General features: G+C 38.0%; 2 protein-coding genes and 1 pseudogene across 6 annotated transcripts in view; 1 reads left to right on the plus strand and 2 right to left on the minus strand.

Moving 5' to 3' along the window:
- The window catches only part of LOC123584896 (torsin-1A-interacting protein 2-like), a 40655-nt gene that overhangs the window by 7264 nt on the left and 5934 nt on the right, over positions 1-27457 (minus strand). For 2 of the 4 annotated variants that reach the window (XM_045452548.1, XM_045452551.1), the window contains exons 2-3: positions 3489-3665; positions 629-1150 (exon numbers count right to left, since the gene is read on the minus strand). In XM_045452548.1, the coding sequence (XP_045308504.1) occupies positions 629-1150; positions 3489-3522 (556 nt within the window). In that variant the 5' untranslated portion in view covers positions 3523-3665. Of the gene's footprint in view, positions 1-628; positions 1151-3488; positions 3666-27278; positions 27387-27457 lie in introns of those variants that run through there. The other 2 variants (XM_045452549.1, XM_045452550.1) reach the window with 2 other exon arrangements.
- LOC123584898 (torsin-1A-interacting protein 2) lies at positions 10921-27395 on the minus strand. 2 transcript variants are annotated; one of them, XM_045452552.1, is made up of 2 exons: positions 27283-27395; positions 10921-13378 (listed from the first exon to the last, which is right to left on the minus strand). In XM_045452552.1, exon 2 carries the CDS (start codon positions 12716-12718, stop codon positions 12323-12325), a length of 396 nt encoding a protein of 131 aa, XP_045308508.1. In that variant the 5' UTR covers positions 12719-13378; positions 27283-27395; the 3' UTR covers positions 10921-12322. The 2 variants fall into 2 exon arrangements, with proteins under 2 accessions (XP_045308508.1, XP_045308509.1); XM_045452553.1 differs by having other exon boundaries at positions 27279-27390.
- LOC123586570 lies at positions 16334-18305 on the plus strand (annotated as a pseudogene).

The raw sequence follows: 27457 nt of genomic DNA on the forward strand, positions 1-27457 counted from the left end.
TCTGTGTCTCTTTTGAGTTCCAGCTAAGGACTTAGCCACTAGGAAGACAATATCTTCGTAAGAGAAGATATGATAGTTATTCTCCTTAATATACAAGAGGAGAAAATCATATAGAGAGAAATTAACGGATTTGCTCGAAGTCTTATAAAACTAAAATATGACTGAGTTAAGGGCACTGTACTACTGATGCTGGTTTTTAAATATATCCATCTCTTGATTTATGTAGTGTTTAGTTCCCCAAAAAGTAAAAGCTTTAAAAAATTGTAAATAAAAAATATGCTCCTAAGAATTAAAGAAAAAGCTAGTAAAGTTTTAAAAAGTCAGGCCTTCCCCCACCGCCCCCCCCACCTTTTTTAATCTTACTACATTACTACAAACAGTAAGTAAATAAAAATACTGTTTAAAAATGCAGTTTATGTATTGGAAGCTACGTAAGTAGTGTAGTGAGCTGGTCTAGGAGATGAGAAACCTCATTCTAAGTTCAGTCATACGTCTTTAAGTGACCTTGGGCAAGGCCCAAAGGCCTTGGTCCTATGAAGGAAAGAGAAGCTGACAAAAAGGCCCCTGACCTATGCTGTGTCCTCAGTGACAGAGCAATACGAAACAGAAGTCCAGTGGGCTCCCTTACCTGGTGCCAGCAGTCGCCTCCGCACTGTGCCCTGGTTCTCTGGCCCTGCATGGGAACGATCAGGGCTTGGGGCATCCTGAGGGTCCATGGCAGGTGGCTCCTGTGGAACTCCAGGTCCGCTGCTCACTTCCTCAGGGAGGGCTGCAGAGTCACTTCGTAAGAGCACATCATCTCTTCCCACCTTGTCACTTGGAGAACAGCTGGGTTCTGGATCCAAGGGTTTTTCACCTGGAATTTCTGAATCAGGGAGTTGATGGCCTTGCTCTTCATCCTGAAAGCTCTGGTTGTTCTCATGTTCTGTTTTATCCTTTGGATAGTTCCCATAATTTGTTTCATCTGAATCTTCTGATTGATCACCTGCGTCTGCACTTCCTGGACCTATATTTTCTACCTCTTGATGGACTTTGTTAAGACCAGAGACAGGGTCTGGGGTCTGAGCTTCTTCAGTGGTACTTGCTGTGACTATGGTCTCCTGTGCCTGAGAACTTACTGATGGGTCATTTTTCAAATCCTCTTGAGAGGCTATTGAGATAAAAATTTATAATTTTAATTCAAAATAACATCCCTATTTTTTTGTATTTTAACAAGGTCCCTAACTGAATAATAAGTAAAATGTATATAGATTTTTATGGTTAGCAAGGCACTCTTCCTAAACATTATTTCTCTTGATTTCCACTAAAGGTAAGACAAATTTATTATGTGTTAATAAATCTAACAAATAATACTAATGTAAAACTATTTTGAATAACAGAACCAATTTTTGTGTATTAAACACATCCTCTTCCCTGATGAAATAATGTGTCTAGGCAATAATCATCAACAGCAACTAAAACCATTATGCAAAAGGCTTATGAGAAGTTTTATAATGGATGAACCAGACTCACAACTGCTGAACCCGCTGATCAATCTTTAACATCACAGAAACAGGGAAAACCAGACATCATTAACCTCCCAATTCAATGCAGTAGGAAGTATAGTATTCTTGCCAAACAAACGAACAATACGTATAGTATTCTTGCCAAACAAACGAACTGATATATGATCAAGATTCTAGAGCTACCTACCAGTTTCCATGAAATACAGGGATAGAGGAATATATTAAATCATGCCTCAGAACGTAATTGGTAAAACCCAGGATGGGAAAATTCAAAGGGACAAAAGACTTCTGTTACTTTAATAACAGCAAGAGACAAAAATAAATGGCAAGAAAAGAAAAAAAGGAGGGGTGCCCTATTGATTAAGAGAAATGAAAGAGACCAAATGCACCAATCAAAGGCAATGTGTGACCTGTTTGCATCTAGTGGCAAATAATTATTGAAAAAGTATTTATGAGATAATCAGGAAAATTTGAATGCCAGATATTCCTTCTTACTAAGGAATTACTGGTCATCCTTTAAGTACAATATATTGTGATAATTTTTTAAAGCATCCTTTTAGAGGTAAGTATTCACATATTCATGGCTAAAATTACACGATGTCAACAACTTGCTCAAGAATATGGGTGATAAAAGAGAGTGAGAAACTACAGATGAAACAATATGTTGGCAGCAGATGGAGCCATTTGATGGGAACATGGGATTCATTTCATCTCTCTCTCTCTACTCTTATGTATGTGTGGTATTTTTTATAGTAAAGCCTAAAAAAAAAAAAGCAACCTAAAAGATAAATCAATCAAATACAGAGAGTGGCCCATCATAAAGAAAAAAAAAAACAAACCAAAACGCCAGCTGTGGAGAAAAAAAAAAGATTAAGGAGGCAAAAAAAAAAAAAAAAAAAAAAAAAAGATGTTGAGACAACTGGAGAAGTGTACATACTGATTAAATTTGTGATAATATTAAGGAAGAATTATTAATATATTTTCCAGGTATGATGCTATTTTAGTTACTTTAAAAAAATCTATCTTTAAGAGATATAAACTAAATGATATAATGTCTTGGATTCGTATTTAAATATTCCATGGCAGGCAACAAGATCAACATTATACAGGTTATAACTGAAACTTAGATGATGAGGGGGCCCTGGGTGGCTCAGTCGGTTGAGTGTCCAACTTCGGCTCAGGTCATGATCTCGAGGTTGATGGGTTCAAGCCCCATCTTGGGCTCTGTGATGACAGCTCAGAACCTGGAGCCTGCTTGGGATTCTCTGTCTCTCTCTCTCTGTCCCTCTCTGGCTTGCACTCTGTCTCTCTCTCACAAAAAAATTGAATATAAATGTAAAAAAATATTTAAAAAAATTTAGACGTTGAAATAACTATATTATACACCTGAAACTAATTATTACACTATAAATTATTAACTGGTATAAATGAACTGGAATTTAAATAGACTTAAAAAAAAAAAAGGAACTAAATGTTGAGTGCATGGGAATTCATTATAATATTCTACTTTTATATATTTTAAAATATCCTCAATAAAAGGTCTAAGTAAATATGCCCTTCTCTTCTGAAATATCTACTTCATAATTTGCCTGTTTGATAGCTCTTACATATATATACAAGCAGGATGAAGACTTTAAATTTCATCTTTCCCTAGAATTGAAGGATCTCTAAACAGATGGCACATCTGTTTTCTTGATTTAAAAAAAAAAATACAGCTCTAAAAACTGGTCTGCCATCCCTAAGATGCATGTATTTTTCTAACACTATGGGTTCCTACTACTGGAGTCTCTAAAACATTAACCTTCCTTATAATTCAGGTCTGATGTTATGGTAGACTTCAGCAAATAAAAAAGAATCATCATCATAACAAATTAATCCACTAAGCTAACTTCTTTACTTCCAAACTTCAGGTTTCAGTCACCTGAGATCTTAGTACAGGTCTATATTCCTACAGCATGAACCTGCTGTACAGACTAGTCTTACCCTCTGCAGGATCCCTAAGTCCTCTGTCGGCCATGTTTGTGTTCTAGCTCTTCAGACTTTGGGATACTTTTTGTTAATGTCTGTTTTTTCTTGTGAAGATGTCTTGTTTTCTTCTTGTCCCAAGTCCCAACAGACTCATGCTTCCCGTGGACCCAGGAAACAAGGCATATATAGTGACTAAAATAAAATGAAAAGAATTAAATGACTTTTTATTCATACATGGGAGAAATGCTGATTTCAGCTTCATTTATTCAATCTGTTTACTTTGAGTAGTAGCTCCTCTTCGAAACTTTTCTGGTGAAGAAGAAATGTTTTCTGGTTTTAGTGAGGATCACCAAATCCTTAACTATAAGTAGAAAAAAAAAGTTTCAGATTATTAACCTTGCATGGATGCCATAATCTCCTAATATGTTCCATTGTGTTGAAAGGATCAGAAAGGCCAAGTGGCCAGAATCTTAAAGAGAAGTTCTTTGAAAATGGAATGAAGAGTAATTCTAAGAGTAGAAATTTAAGTCACTGCTCAGTTAATCACTGCAGGTTTCCTTTACGTCTTCAGTTTCTGCCCCATATCAATCTCTCAGCCTATTAGAAGCTTTCACTTATCATTATTAAGTAACAATGCACAGGGAGTATCTACAAACTAAGGTGGCTGCCTTGGTGTCAGGTGTAGGAAATAAACACGGGAGTTATGTCACTGCCTTTTTAGTGGTTTTCTTGCAGTATTCTTTTTAGATCGCTTTATACAATGCCTTTCCGTGCAGTGCTCAAAGACGACTCATGTAGAAGTTACTATGAACTATATACAAAAGGAATCAAAATCAGAGGCAACTCATAATAAAATGTTCTATCATTTTATAGTTAAATCATTTTTTGTCAGGAACAATACTTTCCTTATCTGTAAAAGTGATTAAGGACTGCTATGAGGATTAAATATAAAAATATATGTGAAGAAGAGGTTTAGAAAGTGTTACATTGATAGCCTAGTTGCAAGGCTACCTAACTTTGTCTTTTTCACAGCACTCTTTTGTAAAATTTAATTTTACAAAATAACATTTTAATTCCACACGTATGGTATTAGCCTAGTGTAGAGTAAGAACTCCCTATTTTAATTAAAAATAATATGAATAAATAAATGGATACATGAATGTATAGAGTGGTACCAATTATAAACTTGAAGGGAAGGGAGGAGTTAGAGGCAGGCCTCCTTTCTGCTGGTGTGAATATTTAGGAACACGTCTAAGATTTGGAGAGTTCCTTGTCACCCTTTTATCTTCTTCAATCGCCTGAGACTGGGCTTCCAGCTCTCCTTTTCACATTACCATCATATGCTGCAATGAGGGTTTCTCTTCTATCCTAGTTCATGAAAGAAAATAAAAGGTCCTCAGTCTTTTTCAGATTTCTTAAGACAATTTTTTCCTGCCAGCCCAAACCGAGAAAACAACAGGTAAAACTTTCCTATGCACCAGGACAAAAATTTTAGAAAGCAAACAGGCTATCACACAATAACTATAAGGTATCTCAAAATAAAAATTAAAAGGTACCTGGTAAAAAAACCTAACAACATATATGCAAGAACTTTATAGAGTGGGGTGAGTTTTATGCTATGTAAATTATACCTCAATAAAAACGTACTAAAAAAAAAAACTTTAGAAAGAAAAGCATAAAACTTTATTAAAGGACATAAAGAAGACCTAAGTAGAGAAATATATTACGTGCATAGACAGTAAGACTCTAAACCAATAATGTCAATTCTCTCCAAACTAATCTACGGATTCATTGTAAATTAAAACAAAATCTTAAGACAAGTTTTTGATTGTTGTTTTGTTTCTTACAGAATGGACAAGCTGACCCTAAAATTCACAAAGAGCAGTAAAGGATTAGGAAGAGTTAAGGTAATTCCGAAGGAGGGGGGCTGGCTATCTTTATCAGATATATCAAGACTTATTATAAACCTATAGGAAATAAGAACAATAAGGGCATTGGTGCAAGAACAGACAAAGAGAATATACAGAATATAGAGCCAGGAAATACATGCATACATACATAAAGGAAATTGGCTAAGTGACAAAAGAGAAAGAACGCATTAATGAGTAGTTTGAGGACAAGTGACAACTCAAATGGGAAAAAAAGTTAAGATTTCTACATACCACCTGACACAAAAGTCAATTTCAGATTAAAGACCTAAGTATAAAGAGCAAAACTTTGAATTTTCAGAAGAAAATACCGAATATCTTTATAACCTCAAGGTTTTCTTAAACAAGATATAAAATACACAAGCCATAAAGGGAAAATCTGACAAATGTGATCACATTTTTAAAATGTTAATTTCTATACAAATCATCAAAATCAAAGTTAAAACATAAATTCACTGACCAGAAAAATATCAGCCAACACATAAAATCAGCAAGGGATTAATATCCAGAATACATAGACTCCCCCAAATCAGTAAGAGACAGATAATGCTATGAAAAAATAAATGGGGAAAAGAGGTGAACAAACTGTTAAATGAAGAGGAAACCTAGCAGTCTAATGAATCAATAAGAGTGGTTAAGGAAATGCAAAATAAATAAACAATGACATACAATACCATTTTACAAGCACCGACTGGCAAACAAGTCGGGCAACACCAGGTGTTGGTGAGGATATGGATACACAGAGAGTTTTAAACCCTATTGGCAATGAGGTAAACTGCTATTCAATTCTGGAGAGCAATATGGCAATTATCTGGTAAAGACAAGAAAGACACGCAGATTCTACAAACTGGCAATTGCACTTTTAGACACAGGCTGTAGACAAACTCTCCCTCAAGTGCCCACTGATATTTGTGGCAGCATTGTTTAAAATGAGGGAAAAAATGAGACCACCAAAAAATGTCCATGAATAAGAAAGAGGATTAAAAGAAAAACTGTGGCATATTCTTACAATGTAACATTATATATAGCAATTAAACCAATGAATTACATATCTCAAAAATTTGTAAAAGTGCAGTAACTTTTACATGCAAGTTAAGAAACAAACTTATACTATATAGAGTGATTCAAAAGAAGAACAAATGGCATAAATATGAACTGATACAAGTCACGACATGGATATATCTTAAGAAATGTGAATGAAAAAAGACCCACACATAGGAGTATCTGCCAAATGATTCCATTTATATGAAGTCCTAAAATAGGCAAATGGTTATTTACCGTAGTCTATGGTGACAGAAAACATAGAAGTGGTTACTGGGGGAAGGAGTACTCACTGGAAAAGGGCATGAGGAAAGCTTCTGGGTTTAGTAAAGTGTTTCGTATCTTTATTAAGGTAGTTAACGTTTGTCATCAAAATTAAAATTTGTACATTTTATTGCATGTAGGATACCCTCAATTAATTTGGTTTCCAACAAACAGAACTGAACGCTTTCAAAAATGTATTACTTGCTAACTAGGATGCAGCCAATAAACACTCTGCAAAAGGAACCATTACAGGGATTTCTCTAATCTTAAAACTGCTCAGTAAATACCTTTCTTGTCACAAGGCACACGTTCCTGTAGCCCATTTCATTTAGGCCCTTTGTAACAAACATATCACACTGTTCATAGCTGAAATGGTATTCCCTCAATGCTACAAGAAGTGGTACAAACACAGGGGTTCTTGACACATCCTCACAAGAAGTCACATGGTGGGAGATCTGGAGACCAATATTCCAGAGGCAGGTCAACTTTTTGAGCATTATCCAGTCCATGCCATGAAATGTGTACATTAAGAAACTCTGGACTGCATAATGGAAGTGAGGCAGAGCCTCATCCTGATGGAAAATGGGGATGTTGGAGATTTTGCAGCTGTGGGAAAAACCATTCCATCATTGTGTCCATGATTATACCATCATTTCCATTTGATGGATCTTTGGCAAAAAGGAACTGATGAAGACCTGTGTGCTTCACGTGGCACAAAAGATTTACTTTCAGTGAATCCCTGAAAAGTTCCATTGTAAAATGTTGTTTTTCAATGTCCCACATATGTGGAGGTTATGATCCATTTTTCCACTTTTTGCACTTCCCTGTGACCCTGAAACCTGCAGCAAGACTTGTATTAATTTGCGTTAACAGTCTCAATGTGGGCTTGCAACAGGTTAAACAGATTAGTCTCCATTTATGGAAAATGCTCCAGATGGTAGGCTGAGGGATGCCTTCCTTAATTTCCACATCCTGGGACTTTTGTAAACAAGGACACGAATTTGCCTCACTGCTTCCTCTGCAGATGTGGCTGCCTTGTGTTCTTTTAAGATGTATCCTTTCTGTTCCATCTCATTGCACCAATGGTAATGGTGACTGCTGGGTATATATTCACTGTCCGGTAACGCATGACCTTTGCACTGCAGCAATACAACCAACTTCAGCAGACTCCAACATACAAAATTAAGTGTCGAAGAGAAACTCTACAAATTGGTGCACATCACATTTATGTATAAATGTTACTGATGTTACTGAATAATAAAATTTTGAAAGCAGTCAATTCTTTTATTGTTCTGTACACTGCTTAAACAGATATAAAATAATTAAACACATGAACAGAAAGGATACACATAAACTTCCATTTGGTGCTTGCTTCTGCTGAGGGAAGGGCAGGAATAGGAGGAGGACAAGAATGGGTCTCAACTGTGTCAACTGTATCTTGAAAAAAAAAAAACAATGGAGGCAAATGTGGCAAAATGTTAACGTATTTTAGATCTGAGTACCTAGTGAGTGTTATTTTCTGGATTTTTCTATATGTTTGATGTAGTTAATACTTTTGTTAAATGAGTAATAAAATGGATCAGCTCTGTGAGGAAAAAAATCAAAAGGCAAAGCCTGTAATGGTAACTCTTTGAGCTCACAGCAATGAATTTGTGTTACAGAGGTATACTTCAACGACAGCCTCCCATGCACTTTGTCATAACCAGTTGAAAGGAGACAGGACAAGAAAAAGCTGCCGTTGAGAAGAAAATCAGGGCTGGGAGAGCAGCAAGACCTCACCCAACCTCTATTCATCCTGTAACCTCTATGGGAACCAGTGAGGGGAGGGGACGGAGACCTAGAGACCTGGGGAAGAAGGTAGAGGCAAGTACCAGGAAGCACTGGCATCTGCAACACTAAGTGGTAAATTGGGGGGGGGGGGGGGTGAGGAGGAGGGAGAGAGAATATGAATTAGAAGCCTAGCAGCCAAGATACAAGAGTGTCAGTCAGTCAATCTAGGATGGTAATTTAGACATAAATGCCATCATGACAAATGTATGGTAGTCCGGGCCCAATAAGTATATGTACCTTTTTCTGCCTTTAAACACTTTTATTTTAATGAATCCTGTCATTTTAGGCTCTAGGGATAAAAATCAGGTTCTCTTGGCCCTCAAATAATATATACTTCTGCCATGGCTACAACATATGAAACATCTACAACAAAAATATATAGCTAACATTTATTGAGCGTCTTCTTTATGCTGAGCAGCATCCAAAGCATTTCATGTATTAATTCATTTAATCTTCACAACAGTCTTATGATGTATGGATTAATAGTCTTATTACTATTTTACAGACAAGGAAGTGGACATACAGAGAGGTTAAGAACCTTACCCAAGAACACACAACTAGTAAAGGTAGAGTCAGGATTTGAACTCAATCTGACGGTGGGACCCAAGCTTTTAACCGTGACACTAAAAAAACAACTTGTAGTGAACATACTGCAAAGTACCCTGAATCTAGGTCTGAATTGTGACTCTAGCACATATGACCTGGGTGATTCTGCACATATCCTTCAAATTTTCTCAAACTGCTTATTTTAGTGTTGTGGAAAGTCTCAGGTGATAGAACAAATCACACAGCAATTACATCAACCACAATTATGACTGTAAACGGGCCTAAAAAATGTGACAAGGATTTCCTTGAGAGCATCCATCCCCGTAGGCTTCTTCATCTTTATACCTAACATCACTGGACTCAACTACAACGTCAACCTCAGTACCAAGATCAAGGGAGTCCTTCATTGGAAGGGACTTAAGAAGTTTTTGGTAATTCAGGATTGAGCTCTAACAATTGGATTTAATCCCAGTTCTAAAATTAAGGCTCTATCCTTATCCCTACACTTCTGAGTTCTACCTGTTCTCCTATACTTTTTCTAGTCCTAAAGACTTACTATGTGCCATATGATTGGCATATATTATCACATTCAACCCCAGAACACTATGAGGTAGGTTATTACTGCACTATTTGACAGATGAAGAAACTGAAGAGAGAGGTTAAAATGCCCAAAGTCATTTAACAGTGCCAGAATTCGAAGATGAACACAGGTCAACTGGCTGCAAAGGCCATTGTTTTTCCTCTGTAATAAGCAATTTTCAAGTTGTGTTAAGATTCCATGGAGAATCAAGGGCTGTCAAAGACTGAAGAGATGGAAGGGCATATGGCTCATCTCACTCTTACAGATATATGTAGCATGCTGATTGCCACATAACTCCGGATTCCACGCAATTCTTTTATGCCTTCCTGCCTGCCTGGGCTTCCTTCTCCTATCACTTAGAGGTCTTAACTCAGTCACCCACAACCCAAGATATCCTCCTCTTCAGTAGATATTTCTTTCCCAGGCTACCCCAGCATGTTTCTTTTAACTTTCCACTCCTAAGTCTGCCATCAAATAACAGGAAGTATTCATAAAAGTCATTTTTAAAATGGCCACCATTATATATAAGTAGCAGTATCAACTCTGCCACAGTGTGGAAGTAGATTAATTCGGCTCACATAATCTAAAATGTTGGATAACCCTCTAGATCATTTGTCTTGAGAATTAATTTTAGAACATATTTGTACTTCGAGAAAAATGTGACTGACTTATAACCAGAAATATCAACAGCAACCTTTAGTCTGACACGAAACCTCTTTAAATGTCACTAGCAAAATACAATAATTATCACTACCATGCAGTATTGTGAGTATTCAGTTTCCTTCCTTTTAAAGCCAGATAACTAAACACCACAGAGGTGCTGCCACTGTAATTCTCAAAGTATCCATACAGCACCTGCATAAGAATCTCCTGCAGCACTATTTATAAATGCAGATTCCTGGGCCCCAAGAGCAACCTAAGGAATCAAAATTTCTGTGAGATCAAGAAATCTGCGTATCTTCACAAGCTCATCTAGGTATTAGTCTGGAAATCAACAGTACATATCCATTTCATTTTTTTCTACTATTTAAAGGAGACATTAGTTAAAACCATCTTTGGTTAAAACATTTTGCCGATACTTAAAATTGCACATATGTAAAGTGTTTGTCAGTATGTGTTTGAAAACATTTAGGCGACAATAATACTGATCAAAAGCAATACCTCTAAATAAAACTTCACTTTTTAGAAAGAGCTTTAGGATAGTGAAGGGAGTTATTAACCAAGGGTTAATGATAAACTAACTAGTCTTCACTCAATATAGCAGTCCACACACTTTATTCAGCAATGTAACAAGAGAGAAGTTCCATTTTGATAGACATAAGGCAGATACAGGGTAGATCTCCAGGGTACATCCTTTATACAGAATAACAACTTCAGGTTGCACAACATGTGGTAGGCATTTGTCGCATACCAATAGCCATTCCTCGCTTATCCCTTCCTAAAAGAGCCCTGATTTTATTAGGGGACACAATATATTTTACCCAGGCATTGCTCACCCCATCCCCCTTTGCCAGGCCTCTCAGGCTCTCTTGTGAACCAGTACCTTCTAATGAGATTTAAGAAAATCTGCAAGGGACTTTGGAGAAATATTTTTTTCCCCAAATAAAAAAGACTTGAAAGGAAAAAGCATTCTGTATCCTACTTCTGGCCTTTGATTGGGAATGAAATGTCTGTAACAGCAACAGCCACACTGTACTCACTGGGGAAACAACTATAAGGACAAAAAGCTTCCATAAGGATCCCAGGGGGGGAAGAACAGAAAGAGCCTGGGACCTTACGAACATTGTTGAGCCGCTACACAAGCACTGAATTATCTAGTATCTCAAGAGGGATTTTACAATTGTTCAGTGGCCTCTGAGATGTTTTCAACAGATTTTTCTACGTTTCTCCTATACTGTGGTTCCATGATTCTCATAAACAAGTGAAGACCAGAATGTGGTCAATGTCCAGCAAAACATTCTCAGTTCTGAGAGAGATGCTTCCCCTAGACTGTTCATAGTATCTATGGAGTCAAGCTTGATACCGCCTGTCATCATCTATCTCATATCATAGTATAAGTACTTTTCCATTTCCAGGGGAAGACATTCTAAGTTCAGTCACCACAAAGACAGGATAGTCTTTGCTTATGCAGAGCCAAGTGAATATAGATAATGGTATTTCTGCACGTTTTTGTATAACCTATGTAAGTGTTACCACGGGTTAATGTATAAGAGATGGAATTTAGAACAATGTAGTTTCTTATTGAAATATCTAGCTGTTTTACTGGAATAATCTACAATCCAGCTATTAGGGATGCTTTCCCACAAAAGTTATCACGAGAAGTATCATTATGGTACATACAGTATAGGGCCTCTCCTCCAGGACTACCCTGTCATATGTCCACAATAAGGCTGTGGAGCTTTCTAGGAGGGGTAAGCGAATTCCAAAACATAGGGAACATGGATTAGACTGGTTCTAGATGAATGGTCTGGCTGGAATACTGACTAAATTCATGCTGAACAAAATATGTGTAGACCATGGGAGCAGATCCAACAATTTAATAAGCAGGTCCCCAAGGCAGTGACGGTCTATATCATATTTAGAAAGGAGTCTTTTTTCCATCTTCCTTGGGCTACGAGTACAAAACTCTAGAGTCTCCATGATTTTGAATGTTTAAGAAGTTATTTGTTTTGGCCAAGTTTTTTGTTCAAGGTTTTATCTGTTCTGGTCAAGATTAACTGCAATGCAGGGTTAAAACCAGCTACTCTAGAGTCATGGATCCTTTTTCTAACCAGTGGAGGACCCAGAAGAAATGGGTGGCAAGCTTTTTCAAAGGTCCATCTGGTAAGATTTTGGGGAGCCCACTCAAGTGGGAAAGACCAAGGAAGAACAAGACTTCTATTAGCAGGGTTATCAGGGTAACACTCAGGGCAATAATCAGCTCTGTTAATACGGTCTAAGAATACTTGGTAACATTCATTTTCAACAAGTTCAGTCTGGTACAACCAATGGCCTAGTTCTAAACTAGGGAACCACTGTTGTCCACAGTCAGGGCAATGTGAATTATCTGAGAACATCTGGGCCTAGAAAAACAACACAGAAAGCAATGTAACAGTAAGAGGCAACAATGACACAGATACCCAAATAACCAGTCCTATTACAGGTCTGGTTTAGCAATTTCTCAGTCTGAAAATATTTGGCAACCAGAGTTAAATTTGGCTTGCACCTCCGTGCAATTCTTCAAGATTTCGTTGTCTGTTTTTCACTCAATTGCAACTCAGTCTCTGAACCCAGGGACCGATTTCGTCTATAATGTTGTCAGTCGCTTATTAGCAGCACAGATCTCAGAATAGTTCCTTGAAATCCCAGCTTCTCAAGAAAAGATGGGGCTCTAGTCTAAATTAGTTATTTCTCCTTGTGTGTTATCAGCTGGTGGTATCATGCAGAGGCACTTGGCTTACTCTGCTTTGCTGGTAAATTATTACGTCTGCTTGGTGAAACAGAGGAGCTGACAGGTCCAATGGGTCTTCTGTGGGCGCTGGCACTTGTTGTTGTAACACAGGTACCCAAGTCTTAACGCCTTGGCACTTTACAGTGATGGAGGGGGGGTCAGGAAAACCTGGTAGAGTCCTCTTGAGCGTGGATCCAATGAAGTCTTTCTTGGGAGGACCTTAATCAGGACACAGAGAAGTAGCTGATGTTGAGTTGGTTGGAGGGTCTGGAAATGCTTCACATACCTGTAAATGATAAAACTTCAGACGACTCATATGGGCTTTGAGTTGCTCACAATATTATTAGAAACATGCATTTGGAAATCATTTGAGCCAGTCAAGGTGGATGAGAATTGTCTTGTGGGTTTCTCCATGACAATTTTATATGGGTTCAAACCAATGTATCTGTTGGGAGTTATGCTTATTTTGAGCACTAGGAAGGGTTTTGGTTCATTTAAGATTTGTATTAGCTTAGTATTCTTAGGACTAGGTTTCTTTTTGCTAACTCCTTTTGCATTTTAGTAATAATAAAGTCTGTATAATCATGTTTAATCTGGTAAAACTTTGAGATTTCTTGTGTATCTCTTCTGTGAAATGGGTGACATATATGATATTCCTGTAATGTGTGGGATAACATTAACAATGGTGACAGCCTTTCTACAAAAGACTTCAATCCATCCAGGAAAATGCTTACAAAATCATCAGGAAATATCGTTAAAAGCTAACTATAGGAAGTTGGAGGCAATCCTTTTGAAGGCTGAAAAAGAAACCACGAGGGACAGGTCTTATTACCCACATCTATCTTTATAGGTTTATGCGCATTATAATGTTTAATAAGGCAAGTCAGGCATAGTCTTGAGCAATAGTCCTGAGCAATTCTTGGAAAATATTTAGAAAATAAGTTGGAATTTATAGATACTATCATCATTTTTATACTCCTTCATGACACTGAAGGCAACAAATAAATAAGGTCGGGTACTAGGATGTATGGAACAACTGCACAGCCACCTAGAAAGTACTATGTGCCAGAGTACAACATATACCTTGTTTTTCTGCAGTGTTTTGTGAGTTCTGAGGCTTGATCCTGTCAGAGCACTAAGAGACACAGGGAAAGGTGTGAGTGCTAAGACTATATAAAGATTTGGCCTGAAAAGTAGAGGAGTGAAAGCCTTAGTTGTGGTTTGGCCGAAGCATCTTCCTTACAGACTATCAACGGTAGCTGTGATACTCAGATTTTAAAATGGCAAGTTTAAAAGGTAACTGAAGAGTTTCTGACAGTGCTGCAATACAGGGCTCCTATTCTGATGGGAGCCCCAGATGAGGTGAGAAAGTCAGTAAATATACTGATGTACTTTTTGAGGTTAGGTAACAATGGATGGGTGCGGGCTACCAATTCAGCTCCTCATTCGAAGTGAACAACAGAAGGGACGCAGGGATCCTGACTTAACAACCTTTATGGTGACAACACTGAACACCTGAGGGTCCACTGACAAGAGCACCAGAGTAAGTTTCAGTTATTGAATTGGGAAACCTTGCAGGTCTAGTACATGGAACAAATGAATAAAGCCACACAATCGTGGGGCTCAACATAAAAGTCACTAGTAGAGTTATATGGCTAAGTCTAACACTGAAAAGATAAGAAATTGTGGATTTTTGGCACGAAACGGGAATATGCAATTGAAAGCACAAGACAGTATTCCACATCCACCAGACTGGCAAAAATCAACAAGTCTGACAATCAACAAGACTGCACACTCTCGGTAAAACCACCCCTCCCCCAGGACTCCATGTCTCCACTGGCAGTGTCAAGAGCCAGACCTAAAGCTCCAAGTACTCAAAATAAACCCACCCTTCCCCCAACCTTCATTTCTCAACTTCAAGAGTCCACAAAGCACTAGAGACCCAAGTATTCCTGAATTCAAGAACTCTAGTTTTCCTCATGTTTCAGACAAGACAGCCTCTCCCCTGATCCTCTAAACCACTATGGGCCAAGAGTCAAAAAGGGACCCCAAAGCACTAAGTGCTCAGAGTAAGATTACTTATCACCAGCCTCTTCCCTCATTCCTAAGCCTTACCACTGATAGGTGAAGAGGGCCTCCTGAAATGCTCCTGGCAAGATTCTCAAACTCCACTCCCACCCCCCACCCACAACTTCACTGACATTATCAGCTTGAAAGCATCAGGCCCAACCATGCTCATCATACCTGTATCTCTGTTTATGCTGACCACTAAATAAAGCCCAGGGCCTCGGAGTGGTACTTCATCCCCTGAGTCTCGAATCCCTATATAGATCCAAGAGCAGCCGAGATAACGTCCCCTCTCCTTGCTTTGTTGTTTCCATTTTGATATAGTAAACATTTTAGCCATTTGTCTGTACTGAAACATAAAATCCCTGAGAATAGGGCTTTTTGGCTTTTTATTTACCCAAGTAAATAAGGTTGTATGGAACTGCACAGCCACGTACAAAGTACTATGTGTCAGAGAAGTACTCATGTTTATGTGCCCAATAAACATAAATGGTAAATACAAATAACTTGAATCCTTACACTCTAACAATAGGAGCATAAATTAGTACAACCACTTTTGGAATTAATTTGGCATTATCTAATAAGGCTGAAGGTGTGCATTTCCTAGAACTCTGTAATTCCACTCTTAGGTATACAACCCAGAAAATTTGCACATCTGCATTTGAAAACATGAATGTAAATATTCACGGTAGTACTGTGTGTAACAGCCAAACAGCCAAAATGACTATGAACAGTAAAATGGATAAACAAATCGAGGTAGGTATATCTTGTTTTATTGCACTTTCCTTACTGTGCTTCTCACATACTGCATTTCTTAAAAATTGAAGGTTTGCAGCAACCCTGCATCAAGCAAGTCTATCACTATCATTTTTCCAACAGCATTTGCTCACTTCACGTCTCTGTGTCACATTTTGGAAATCCTCACAATATTTCAACTTTCTCATTATTATTATCATATTTGTAACAGTGATCTATGATCAGTGATCTTTTACGTTACCGCTGTGTTTCGAGGTGCCAGAAACCACACCCATGTAAGACACTGAACTTAATAAATGTTGTGTGTGTTCTGACTGCTTCATTGACTGGCTGTTTCCCCATCTCTCTTCCTCTCCTCAGCCCTCCCTATTCCCTAAGACACAACAATATTGAAATTAGGCCAATTAATAATCATACAATGATCCCCAAATGTTCAAGTGAGAGGAAGAGTTGCACATCTCTCATTTAAATCAAAAGCTAGAAATGAGTAAGCTCAATGAGAAAGGCATGTAGAAAGCTGAGACAGGCTGAAAATCAGGCCTCTTGCACCAAACAGCAGAGTTGTGAAAGTGAAGGAAGTTCTGGAAGAAAATGAAAAATGCTGCTCCAGTGAACACACAAGTGCTATGAAAGTGAAACAGCCTTACTGCTGATACGGAGACAGTCTGAGTGGTCTGGATAGGAGATCAAACCAGCCACAACATTCCCTCCAGCCAAAGCCCAGTCCAGAGCAAAATCCTCACTGTCTAGTTCTATGCAGGCTGAGAGAGGTGAGGAAGCTGCACAAGGAAAGTCTGAAGCTAGTAGAGGTTGGCTCAAGAGGTTTAAGGAAAGAGGCCGTCTCCGTAAGATCAAAGTGCAACGTGAAGAAGCAGGTGCTGGTGTAGGTGCTGCAGTAAGTGAACCCGAAGATCCAGCTAACTTACTTAATGAAGGTGGTCACACTAACAACAGGTTTGCAATGTAGATTAAAACAGCCTTCTATTGGAAGAAGATGCCATCTGTGACTTGCACAGCTAGAGACTATCAATGCCTGGCTTCAAACCTTCAAAGGACAGGCTGACTCTCTTGTTAGGGACTAATGCAGCTGGTAACTTGAAGTTGAAGCAAAAGGCTTCTTTTCCCCCCATTCCAAAAATCCTAGGGCCCTTAAGAATTATGTTAGCGGGGCGCCTGGGTGGCGCAGTCGGTTAAGCGTCCGACTTCAGCCAGGTCACGATCTCGCGGTCCGTGAGTTCGAGCCCCGCGTCGGGCTCTGGGCTGATGGCTCAGAGCCTGGAGCCTGTTTCCGATTCTGTGTCTCCCTCTCTGTCTGCCCCTCCCCCGTTCATGCTCTGTCTCTCTCTGTCCCAAAAATAAATAAACTTAAAAAAAAAAAAAAAAAAAAAAAGAATTATGCTAGCTACTCTGTCTTTCCTATATAAATGGAACAAAGTCTGGATGACAGCACATCTGTTTACAATATGGCTTACTGAATATTTTAAGCCCGCTGTTGAGACCTACTGCTCAAAGAGATTTCTTTCAAAATATTACTGGTCATTAACGATGCACCTGGTCACCCGAGAGCTCTGAGGAATATGTACAATGAGATTAACGTTACTTTCATGCTTGCTAACACAATGTCAATTCTGCAGTCCATGAATCAAGGAGTAACTTAGACTTTCAAGTCTTATTATTTCTTTCTTTTTTTTTTTTCAAGTCTTATTATTTCAAAAGTATGTTTTGTAAGGCCATGACTGCCACAGAGAATGATTCCTCTGATGGATCTGGGCAAAGTAAAATGAAAACCTTCTGGAAATGATTCACCATTTTAGATGCTATTAACAACATTCCTGATTGATGAGAAGAGGCCAAAATATCAACATTAACAGGATTCTGGAAGTGGGTCCCAATCCTCACAGATGACTGAGAAGTTCAAGACTTCAGTGGAAGAAGTAACTGTAGATGTGGTAGAAAACAGCAAGAGAACTAGAATTAGGAGTAAAGCCTGAAGATGTGAGTGAACTGCTGTAATTTCATAATAAAACTTTAATGGATGAAGGAGTTGCTTCTTATGGATGAGCAAAGCAATCCATAGAGATGGTTTCTTGAGATGCAATCTACTCCTGCGAAGATTGTTGAAATGACAACAAAAGATATAGAATATTACATAAACTTTGCTGATAAAGCAGTGGCCCAGTTGAAGAGGATTCACTACAGTGCTGAAAAGAAGTTCTAGTGTGGGTAACATGCTACCAAACAGCATCATATGCTACCAAGAAATCATTCATGAAAGGAAGAATCAATGGATGCATCAAACTTCACTGTTGTTTTTTAAGAAATTGCCATAGCCATCCCAACTTTCAGTAACCACCACCCTGATCAGTCAGCAGCCATCAACATCAAGGTAAGACCCTCCTGGCACTTGTTGGGATGAGCACTAGGTGTTGTATGTAAGCCAATTTGACAATCAATTATATTAAAAAAATAAAGGTAAGACCCTCCACCAGCAAAACGATTATGACTCACTAAAAGCTCAAATAATGGTTAGCATTTTTTAGCAATAAAGGTATGTACACTTAAAGAAAACATAATGCTATTGCATCATTAACGTACTAAGGTATAAACATAACTTTTATATGCACTGGAACCAAAAATCTGATTTGACTTACATTATTGAGATATATGCTTTACTGCAGTGGTAGGTAAAAAATCTTCACTAGTCTCCAAAGTATGCCTGTATTACGTACATATACACACAGATGAAACTCAAGAACATTAACCTAAAAACACTGAAAGTAGTAGAACCCCCCCCCCCCACACAAACTTATACATTTTCATTTACATCAAGTTTCAATATATTATTTAGGAATAAATATTCAATAAAGCTAAAAAGAAAACACAAGCACAAGGAGAATTGTTACTTTTGACGGGAGAGAAAAGGGGATGGGATTGGGAAGGGTATACAGAACATTTCAAATATTGTCACAAATATTTTTTTAACTCTTTGGAGGCACAAGGTTCACTGTATCATAAAACCTAATTGCTTACAGAATCTCTATTCAATGTTATAATTTTTAAAAAGATTAGAGTGGAAATACTAATGGGCTAGAAAAAGAGATTAATAGGCAGAACCAAAATTTCACATTGTGGACCAGAAGAGCGCAGCAGTTACTTTGCCCAGAGGGTGCCTAATATACTGAGGACCAAAAAAAGCCTTGCAGAAGGATACAGATCTTAGTTTTTCTTATAAAATTGTAAACAACTCTCTCTTCACAGAAATGAGACCTACCTAAATACTGATATGGAAAAGAAAGTTTACCTAGGCATACTCCCATAAAGACATGCATCGTTTCGCAGGGACATTATTTCATATGGTGCTTTTGTACTAAATTAGAAAAAGGAACCCTTCTTCTAAGTAAGTTGTAGCCCAGAGAACCTCACTTGGCCAGGTATTCAATAGTAATCCTCTGTAAGATAATAATGCTTACTAACAATAACTAACACTGAGTGCCATTGTCTCTTCTGAGCATTTTACGTGTATTAACTCATGTAATCCTTAGAATAATCAATTTTATGGTAAGGAAACAGAGAGGTTGAGCAACTTGCAAAGGTCACACAGGTCACTGCAGAAAAATAAGTATTTGAATCCAGGAAGACTGGTTCCAGAGCCTGTACTCCTAGCTACTATAAGACACAGCCTTTTTGAAGTAGCAACAGTTAAGCTTTAAGAAGCCTCTTCAACAGTGTGTATATACTGAGGTAGGGGTGGAGAAAATCACCTATCGCAATTTTCCACTTTCACACAGTAAGATCTAGGATACGTTTAGGGGGTCCTGCATCCACTGAAATTACATACAAAATGTTTTATGTACACGTGTTTTTTTCCTAGAAAGAGGTATTTTTAGACTCCCAAAGGAATCTGACGTAGTTCAAAACCATTACGTGTTAATGGTTCCCAATCATTTTACTACCAAATGCAATTTTTATTCCTAGCACACCCTTCCTCAGATCTCATTTTGGAAGGATGTCTAAACAATCAGCATTCCTGTAATAATTGCATTTTCTCATTTTTATCAATTAGACATCTGGCGCTTCTGGGTGGCTCAGTCGGTTAAGTGTCTGATTTCAGCTCAGGTCATGGTCTCACAGTTCCGGAGTTCAAGCCCTACGTTGGGTTCTGTGGTGACAGCTCAGCACCTGGAGCCTGCTTCGGATTCTGTCTCCCTCTCTTTTTGCCCCTTGCCTGCTCACACTCTCTCTCTCAAAAATAAAATAAACATTAAAAAAATTTATCAGACATCTGCCAATGTCAATCTGCCAATCAGAACTTCTAACAAAGAAAGAAGATAGTGTTACTGGCCCTGGTTAAGTAATTTTCAGTATTTTATTTTATTTTATTTATTTTTTTTTTTTTTAAATTTTTTTTTTTTTTTCAACGTTTATTTATTTTTGGGACAGAGAGAGACAGAGCATGAACGGGGGAGGGGCAGAGAGAGAGGGAGACACAGAATCGGAAACAGGCTCCAGGCTCTGAGCCATCAGCCCAGAGCCTGACGCGGGGCTCGAACTCACGGACCGCGAGATGGTGACCTGGCTGAAGTCGGACGCTTAACCGACTGCGCCACCCAGGCGCCCCAATTTTCAGTATTTTAAATTACAGATAAATAGTCAAAATTCCTCTATCATCAAGTTGGAAAGATTTAGATATTCTGGATTTGTTTCCTTCCTCAATTCCATTATTAGCTTAAGTTAAAAGTAGCTGATTTAAAGTAAATATGATTACTATTAGGCTTGTGGAAATACTGAAAATACCTTGAGAACCACCATTAATTACTCTGATTATTAAACGTAATTTTTTAAGTTCCTGAGGAAAACAACCATGTATTAGGCCCAAAGCCACGAACTATGGATACATAAAGAAAATCTTACAGGACTTCTATGTGTCCAGGGAATCCAGAAAGGAAACCATACTTTGGGTAAAGGCTAAACGCCTTCAGATAGATATAAAAAGATTGCATGTAGAGTTCCTAGGAAATTCTGGAAGGCCCACAGAAAAAGCAAGGTTTTCAAACAAATCTTTTAACCAACAACAGTTTTAAAAGCCAAAGTTTAAAGAGTTTCTCCATTGCATAAATGTCATACAAATGAAAAACACAAATCCGGTTTTTTGGTAAGAACTAAAGTAAATTTATAATTCTTCCTGAAACTTTATTAGAAGAAAATTTAGAAAACAGCACTTTAACTGAAAAATGAAAATGCAACTCTATTTAATCCACTGAAATGTATATCTACTAATAATGGCAGCTTAATACATACTAATTACCTTCATTAAATATTTTGATTCTATTTTATTCTTCACTATTTCCTGAATAGATGTTAGGAAGCAAGCTCAAATCTGCCTTTGACAGATAAGAATTGTCTCATTCTTTTTATCATATGATAATCTAAGTCTCAGACTGAGTCAGGATTGGGGTGACTTCTCCAGGAAAACATATCCCTGAGACTACAGCCTTAGCTAACTCTCCACATGATACATAAAATCAAAAGACAGAAACACAAGGGCACCTGGGTGGCCCAGTCGGTTAAGTGTCCGACTTTGGCTCAGGGCATGATCTCAAGGTTCGTGGGTTTGGGCCCTGTGTCGGGTTCTGTGCTGACATCTCAGAGTCTAGAGCCTACTTCAGACTGTCTCCCTAGCTCTCTGCCCCTCCCCCACTCATGCTCAGGATGTCTCTCTCTCTCTCTCTCAAAAATAAACATTAAAAAAAAAAAAAAACAAAAAACAAAAAATGTAAATGCTTTAAACCCTGAATTCCTATTTTGAATATTTTTTCCCATGGAATATTATATTCTAAGGCTAACCAATAATCAAAAATGTCTATTTTTTATAGAAGACAGTATCTCTGATACATTTCACACACAAACTCAAATCTTTTGAGTTTCATATTTTGTAACTAGTTTAGAATTTAGATGACAGGAGATTAAGGAGTATGGGCATAAAAAGGAACTTCTTTTTAAGTTCACATAATCTAAACTAATTCTGTTAAAAATTTATTTTGAAAATAAATGCTCCTTAAAGAAGTCTTCAGATTGTTTTGTGAGGAACTAGCTCTAAGCTGGCAGTCTTGAGATCAGTAGGGAAGACATATGGATGACAATTTCAGTGCTACTTACCACATACACTGTTCCCTCTTATGAAGAACACACGGGAGAACAAAAAAAAATTCGATCCTGAGTTAGAAAACAGCTGCAGAGTGTTCTCCCCTCACCCCAGGAACTGACCGATAAAACAGGTGTATGTATGGATTGCTAGCATACCTTAAAGGGGAACAACTGCTTTAGGCATTTATTGGTACATTTCAACTGACCTTGCCCTAATGGACCAAAAGCCATCCTTCAAATTCCGTTACAGTTTCAATTTCAAACACCAGCAGTCAAACCTTTAAGGTTAATATGAGTCATTCAATAGTGAGACTCAGTGCCAAGCTTAGGTATTTCTATACTTATACCAGCTATTTGTCTGTATTTCAAACTAAATTTCTAAGGCTTTCTAAGTCCTGCCCACTCCTCTGTACCATATTTGTTGTCATAATATGTTAGTATTATTTTCAGAATTTCCCACAACTTCCCAGTATTTCTATTAATTGGTACTTTCATATATTTGAAAGGGAATTTGAAGAAGTACTAAAGAAAGAAAAAAAAAGTACTCCAATTACTTCCTTAGGTAACTGTTTCTTTTTTTTTTTTTTTTTTTTTTTTTTTTTAAATTTTTTTTTTCAACGTTTATTTTTATTTATTTTTGGGACAGAGAGAGACAGAGCATGAACGGGGGAGGGGCAGAGAGAGAGGGAGACACAGAATCCGAAACAGGCTCCAGGCTCTGAGCCATCAGCCCAGAGCCCGACGCGGGGCTCGAACTCACGGACCGCGAGATCGTGACCTGGCTGAAGTCGGACGCTTAACCGACTGCGCCACCCAGGCGCCCCTAGGTAACTGTTTCTTAAATAAGGACTAAATGCCTAGAACAGTTCAAATATCATACATATTTTCTGAGTAAAGAAACTTCCTTTCCTTCTTATCCTTTTTACCCTTCTTAGTCCCTCCCAACTCCCCTGACTTGTAGTTCAGATTTGGGTGGACTAAGTACAGGCAGTAAGCAAAGCACAAAGGATCAAAGAGTTTGCTAATATTTGGGTACACTAATGGATTCCCAGTTTTAGCTCAACTCCACTAATCACCTTTACTATCTACACTAAGTCAACACATTTGTATTAAACTTTTTATTTTGAATACATTTTATTTTTTTAAAGAGGTGTAAGTAATCTCTACACCCAACATGGAGCCTGAACTCAAAACCCCAAGATCAAGAGTCACATGCTCTAATGACTGAGCCAGCCAGGCACCCTAATGATATATATTTTTTAACATTTTATTTTTAAATAATCTCTATATCCAATGTGGGGCTCAAACTCACAACTCCAAGATCAACAGTTGTACACTCTACCAACTGACAGACAGCTAAGCACCCCATGAACTAATTTTAAACTTACAGAAAAGTTGCAAAAATATTGCAGAGTTCTCTTACATCCTTTATCTAGTTTCTCCCAAAGTCAACATCTCATAAAATTGAAGTACAATTATAAAAACCAAGAATCATTGGTTTTTATCAGCTAAACTACAAACTGTTCAATAGTTTCTCTATTAATGTTGTTTTTCTGTTCCAGGTACAACCTGGGATCTCATATTGCATTTAATTGTTAGTTCTCCTGCGTCTCCAAACTGAGACAGTTCCTCAATCTGTAATTTATAGTTTCTTGTCTTTTGTGACCTTTTAGTCTTTGTGACCTTGACACTTTTTTGAAAAGTAATGGTCACTTATTCTGTCTGATGATCCTCAATTTGGGTTTATATAATGTTTTTGCATTCATTTTGTTGCTCCAACTTTGGCCATTAGGAGCTCCTTCAAGTTGGCTCCTGTGTGCCTTCAACCAGGACCCTCAACTTTTTTGATCATTTCCTGAATTTCAAGCACTACAAGATGTTCCAGGCTCCCTGCCCCAGCCCTGGAGTCAACTATGTCTCCAAAAATCCTAGTTCTTTTTATCAAAAGATAGTGTTCAAAAACCAGTTTCACTTCAAGCCAACAATTTTGACAGCCACCACTAGTATTTGTTTCCTTACTAAACTTATTAACTGGAAATCATCAGTGTCATGTTGGAGCATGTTAGAAATGCACATTTTTGGGCCCCACCCCAGACCTACTTAAACCAGAATCTCTGAGAGGCTGGTGCAGGAGTTTGTGTTTTAAGAGGTTCACCAGATCATTCTAATGTTTCACCACAAAGTCTGAGAAACACTGCTTTAAAGAATAGTTTTCTGGCACTATAAACCCTATGTTTATCTCTAATAAAAAAAGTTTACTCAATAATTCATCTTGTATATAAATCATACTTTCATTGATACAATTAATAAAACTATAGGTGAATGCCTCTTCTGTTCAGGCACTCAACACTTCCTTATTCTTCATCATTTTCCCGTAAAAACTGTTTTTAATGTGGTCACAGTAGTTACAAATATTGTTACTTTTATATACAGAGAAATTGTAGGTCAGCCTCCAGGATCAATTCCTATCTACATAAAGGACCTAAAATCCACACACTGAAGCTGCAAAAATAAACCCCTTGCAGCACTCTCCTCTGAAGTAAGACTGCCTAGGCCTGACCGACGGCTCCAGTACCTGGCTTGAACTCTTCTCTATGCCTTCGTTTTCTTAACCACAAAAAGGAGTAACACTACCTAGAAGAAAGAGGCACTGTAAGAGTTAACGAGCTGCATTTGCCATAATGAGGGCACACAAGAAACCCTCAAAAACTATTAAATAAAAGTGTCACTAGAGGTTTTTATTAATTATTTTAATATTTATTTTTGAGACACACACACACACACACACACAGCACAAGCGAGCAGGGCAGGGGAAGAGGAGACACAGAATCCAAAGTAGCAGGCTCCAGGCTCTGAGGTATCACCACAGAAGCCGGTGTGGGGTTGGAATTCACGGATCAGGAGATCGTGACCTGAGCTGAAGTTGGACACCTAATCAACTGAGCCACCGAGGTGCCTAGAGATTGTATTTTTTGAAATGAGGAGAGCAAATGGAAACCGTGTTAAAAGAAAATTATGCTGTTTCTTCACTAGATCAGAATAAAGGCAGACCTAGACAGCTTTATTTACAGAACTAAAACAAAACTCTCAGAAGTTAACCAATCTTTTAAATTTGACTTTCTGCAAAAAAGGTTATTACATTCACATTACACATGCCCACGATCAAGGGCTAAATGAGAGGGGGTGTGTGTGTGTGTGTGTGTGTGTGTGTGTGTGTGTGTGTGATCTTTTGAAAAAATTTTTTAATGTTTATTCATTTTCGAGAGACAGACCGTGAACAGGGGAGAGGCAGAGAAAGAGCGAGACATAGAATATGAAGCAGGCTCCAGGCTCTGAGCTGTCAACAGAGACCCATGAGGGACTTGAACTCATGAACCAGGGATCATGACCTGAGCCGGACAGATGCTTAACCCACTGAACCACCCAGGCGCCCCACAATTTAATCTTTTGAAGTATTATAATTATAGGTGGATTTTCTTCCTATTTTGATTACCAAAATCATGGTGTTAGTAAAGAGGAAAAAGCCCAATTTCCCATCTGCTGGGTCCTTAAACTATCCCATTTAATACTCCAAATAACCCTATGAATCTCTAACTTTGCAGACAAGGAAAGGCGATCAGAGCAATACAGTAACCTGCCCAAGTCACACAGTGACAGAACAGGAATTCAAACACAGCTCTCACTCCAAATTCTATACTTATAACCAATGTTGGGGACACTGTTCTTTATTCACAAAATGCTTGATTTGCTGTACAAAACTTGTGATATAGTCACTCTATGGAATTATCTCTTGTGGGACACAATAGTAGTCATAAGATGTAGAATACTAATTAAATTTTAACACAATTAAAATTCTAAATGCGAAATGAGTAACAGCAGAAGCAGATAGGGAGTCTCTGAGCAAACTTCCCCTTTGGAAATTCAAGAGGCATTTCAGAGAAACGTAGATTTCCATGGTATAGTTTAAAATAACTTCTTAGGCAAAAACAAATTATATACAAGACACAACACCTTATTAAAATACTCAATAATCCTCAAATATTATTAACTAAGTTCATAAGTTACTCTATTCATGAGTTATAGGAGCTCTCAGGCTTGTATTATCTCTATGCTAGTAAGAAAAACAAATGTAATAGAGCTTAAATGAGTCATTCATGGTTATGTGATAAACCAGCAACAAAACTGGTAATCAAGTTGTGGACTCTGCCTTCAGCATAAAAAACATTACTGAGAAGAGGTGCTCACTTAAAAGTTTCCATAGCAAATGTCAGATTTTCAAGCCATTCTAATCCATACAGACTCCTGAGATTTTTAGTTCTTCTATCATGAAATTCCTTTTCTCATTAAATGATTTTCCACTGACCATTTATATGCTAATCATGTGCTTAAAAAATAAAACTGGTAAATATGGATAGATTCCATGGCCCTAATTCTTAAAAAAAAAAAAAAAAAAAAAAGACAAAGATTTCTCATACAGATCTAAAATAAAATGTTTTAAAGTCTAAAAACCGGTAAAACTAAAAGTGGTATATAGAATCAGATTAAGATAACTCATTCCTGTAACGGTGTATAAAGTCTAACAAGCACTACTGATAAAGTAGAGAATACTACACACTTTCTTCTTTTTCCTCTCACTCCCTGCCCCACTTTTTTAGGGAGTACTATACACTTTCTTGAAGAAAGAAAAGAGTAAACTTTCTCAAGAGGTATGAAATACAACTGAGAATACGTACATAATACATAAACAAATGAGTAATTGTAGCGTCTAACTAAACTTCAACCTTGGCCCTTTTTAGCACCATTAAGGCTAAAAAGGTGGGGCGCGGAGGTGGCACTACTTTATAAGGCTTGAGATGACATAGATGAGATCCTGCTAATAAGCACGCAGGTAAAGGGAGTAATCACCACCCACAGCAGTAGTCAGATATCCCGTTTACATTTTGAGCCTTATAGAAATTCTGCTTCTCGTCTCAAAGTCCAACCCAAACATTTATTCCCACCTTAATCTGTTTAACGTTTACAAGACTCTGCTTCTCTTCTTTTACTACCAAAACAAACAAACAAACAAACAAACAAAAAAACGCCCCCAACCTTCCCCGTTTAAGGTTTTTGCTGTAGGGAGGTGGGGGCGGGGAGGGATCGTTTTGGAAAAATCTTTCTAAAGAAGCTTTCAGATCAAATATTAACACATGTAAAAGTTGTATATACATTTTACTTACTTACAAATTCTAGCAGGGTCTTAAATCGTCGACTGTCAACGTCTGGAGAGCCCTTCGGTGTTCTCTTTGCCCCACAACGCCGAGCTGCACCCCACCTCGGACGCGGAGGATCAGAACGTCGTCCCGGTCCCAGTCCACGTGACGAAGACCTTCGTGGGGAGGGGAGGGGAGGGACGCAC

The sequence above is a fragment of the Leopardus geoffroyi genome, chromosome C3, assembly GCF_018350155.1.
Source record: "Leopardus geoffroyi isolate Oge1 chromosome C3, O.geoffroyi_Oge1_pat1.0, whole genome shotgun sequence".
NCBI lineage: Eukaryota > Metazoa > Chordata > Mammalia > Carnivora > Felidae > Leopardus > Leopardus geoffroyi.

What these genes read in the sequence shown, in the direction of transcription:
- LOC123584898 (XM_045452552.1), bottom strand. Translation starts at nt 12,718, where the DNA reads ATGTTCTCAGATAATTCACATTGCCCTGACTGTGGACAACAGTGGTTC.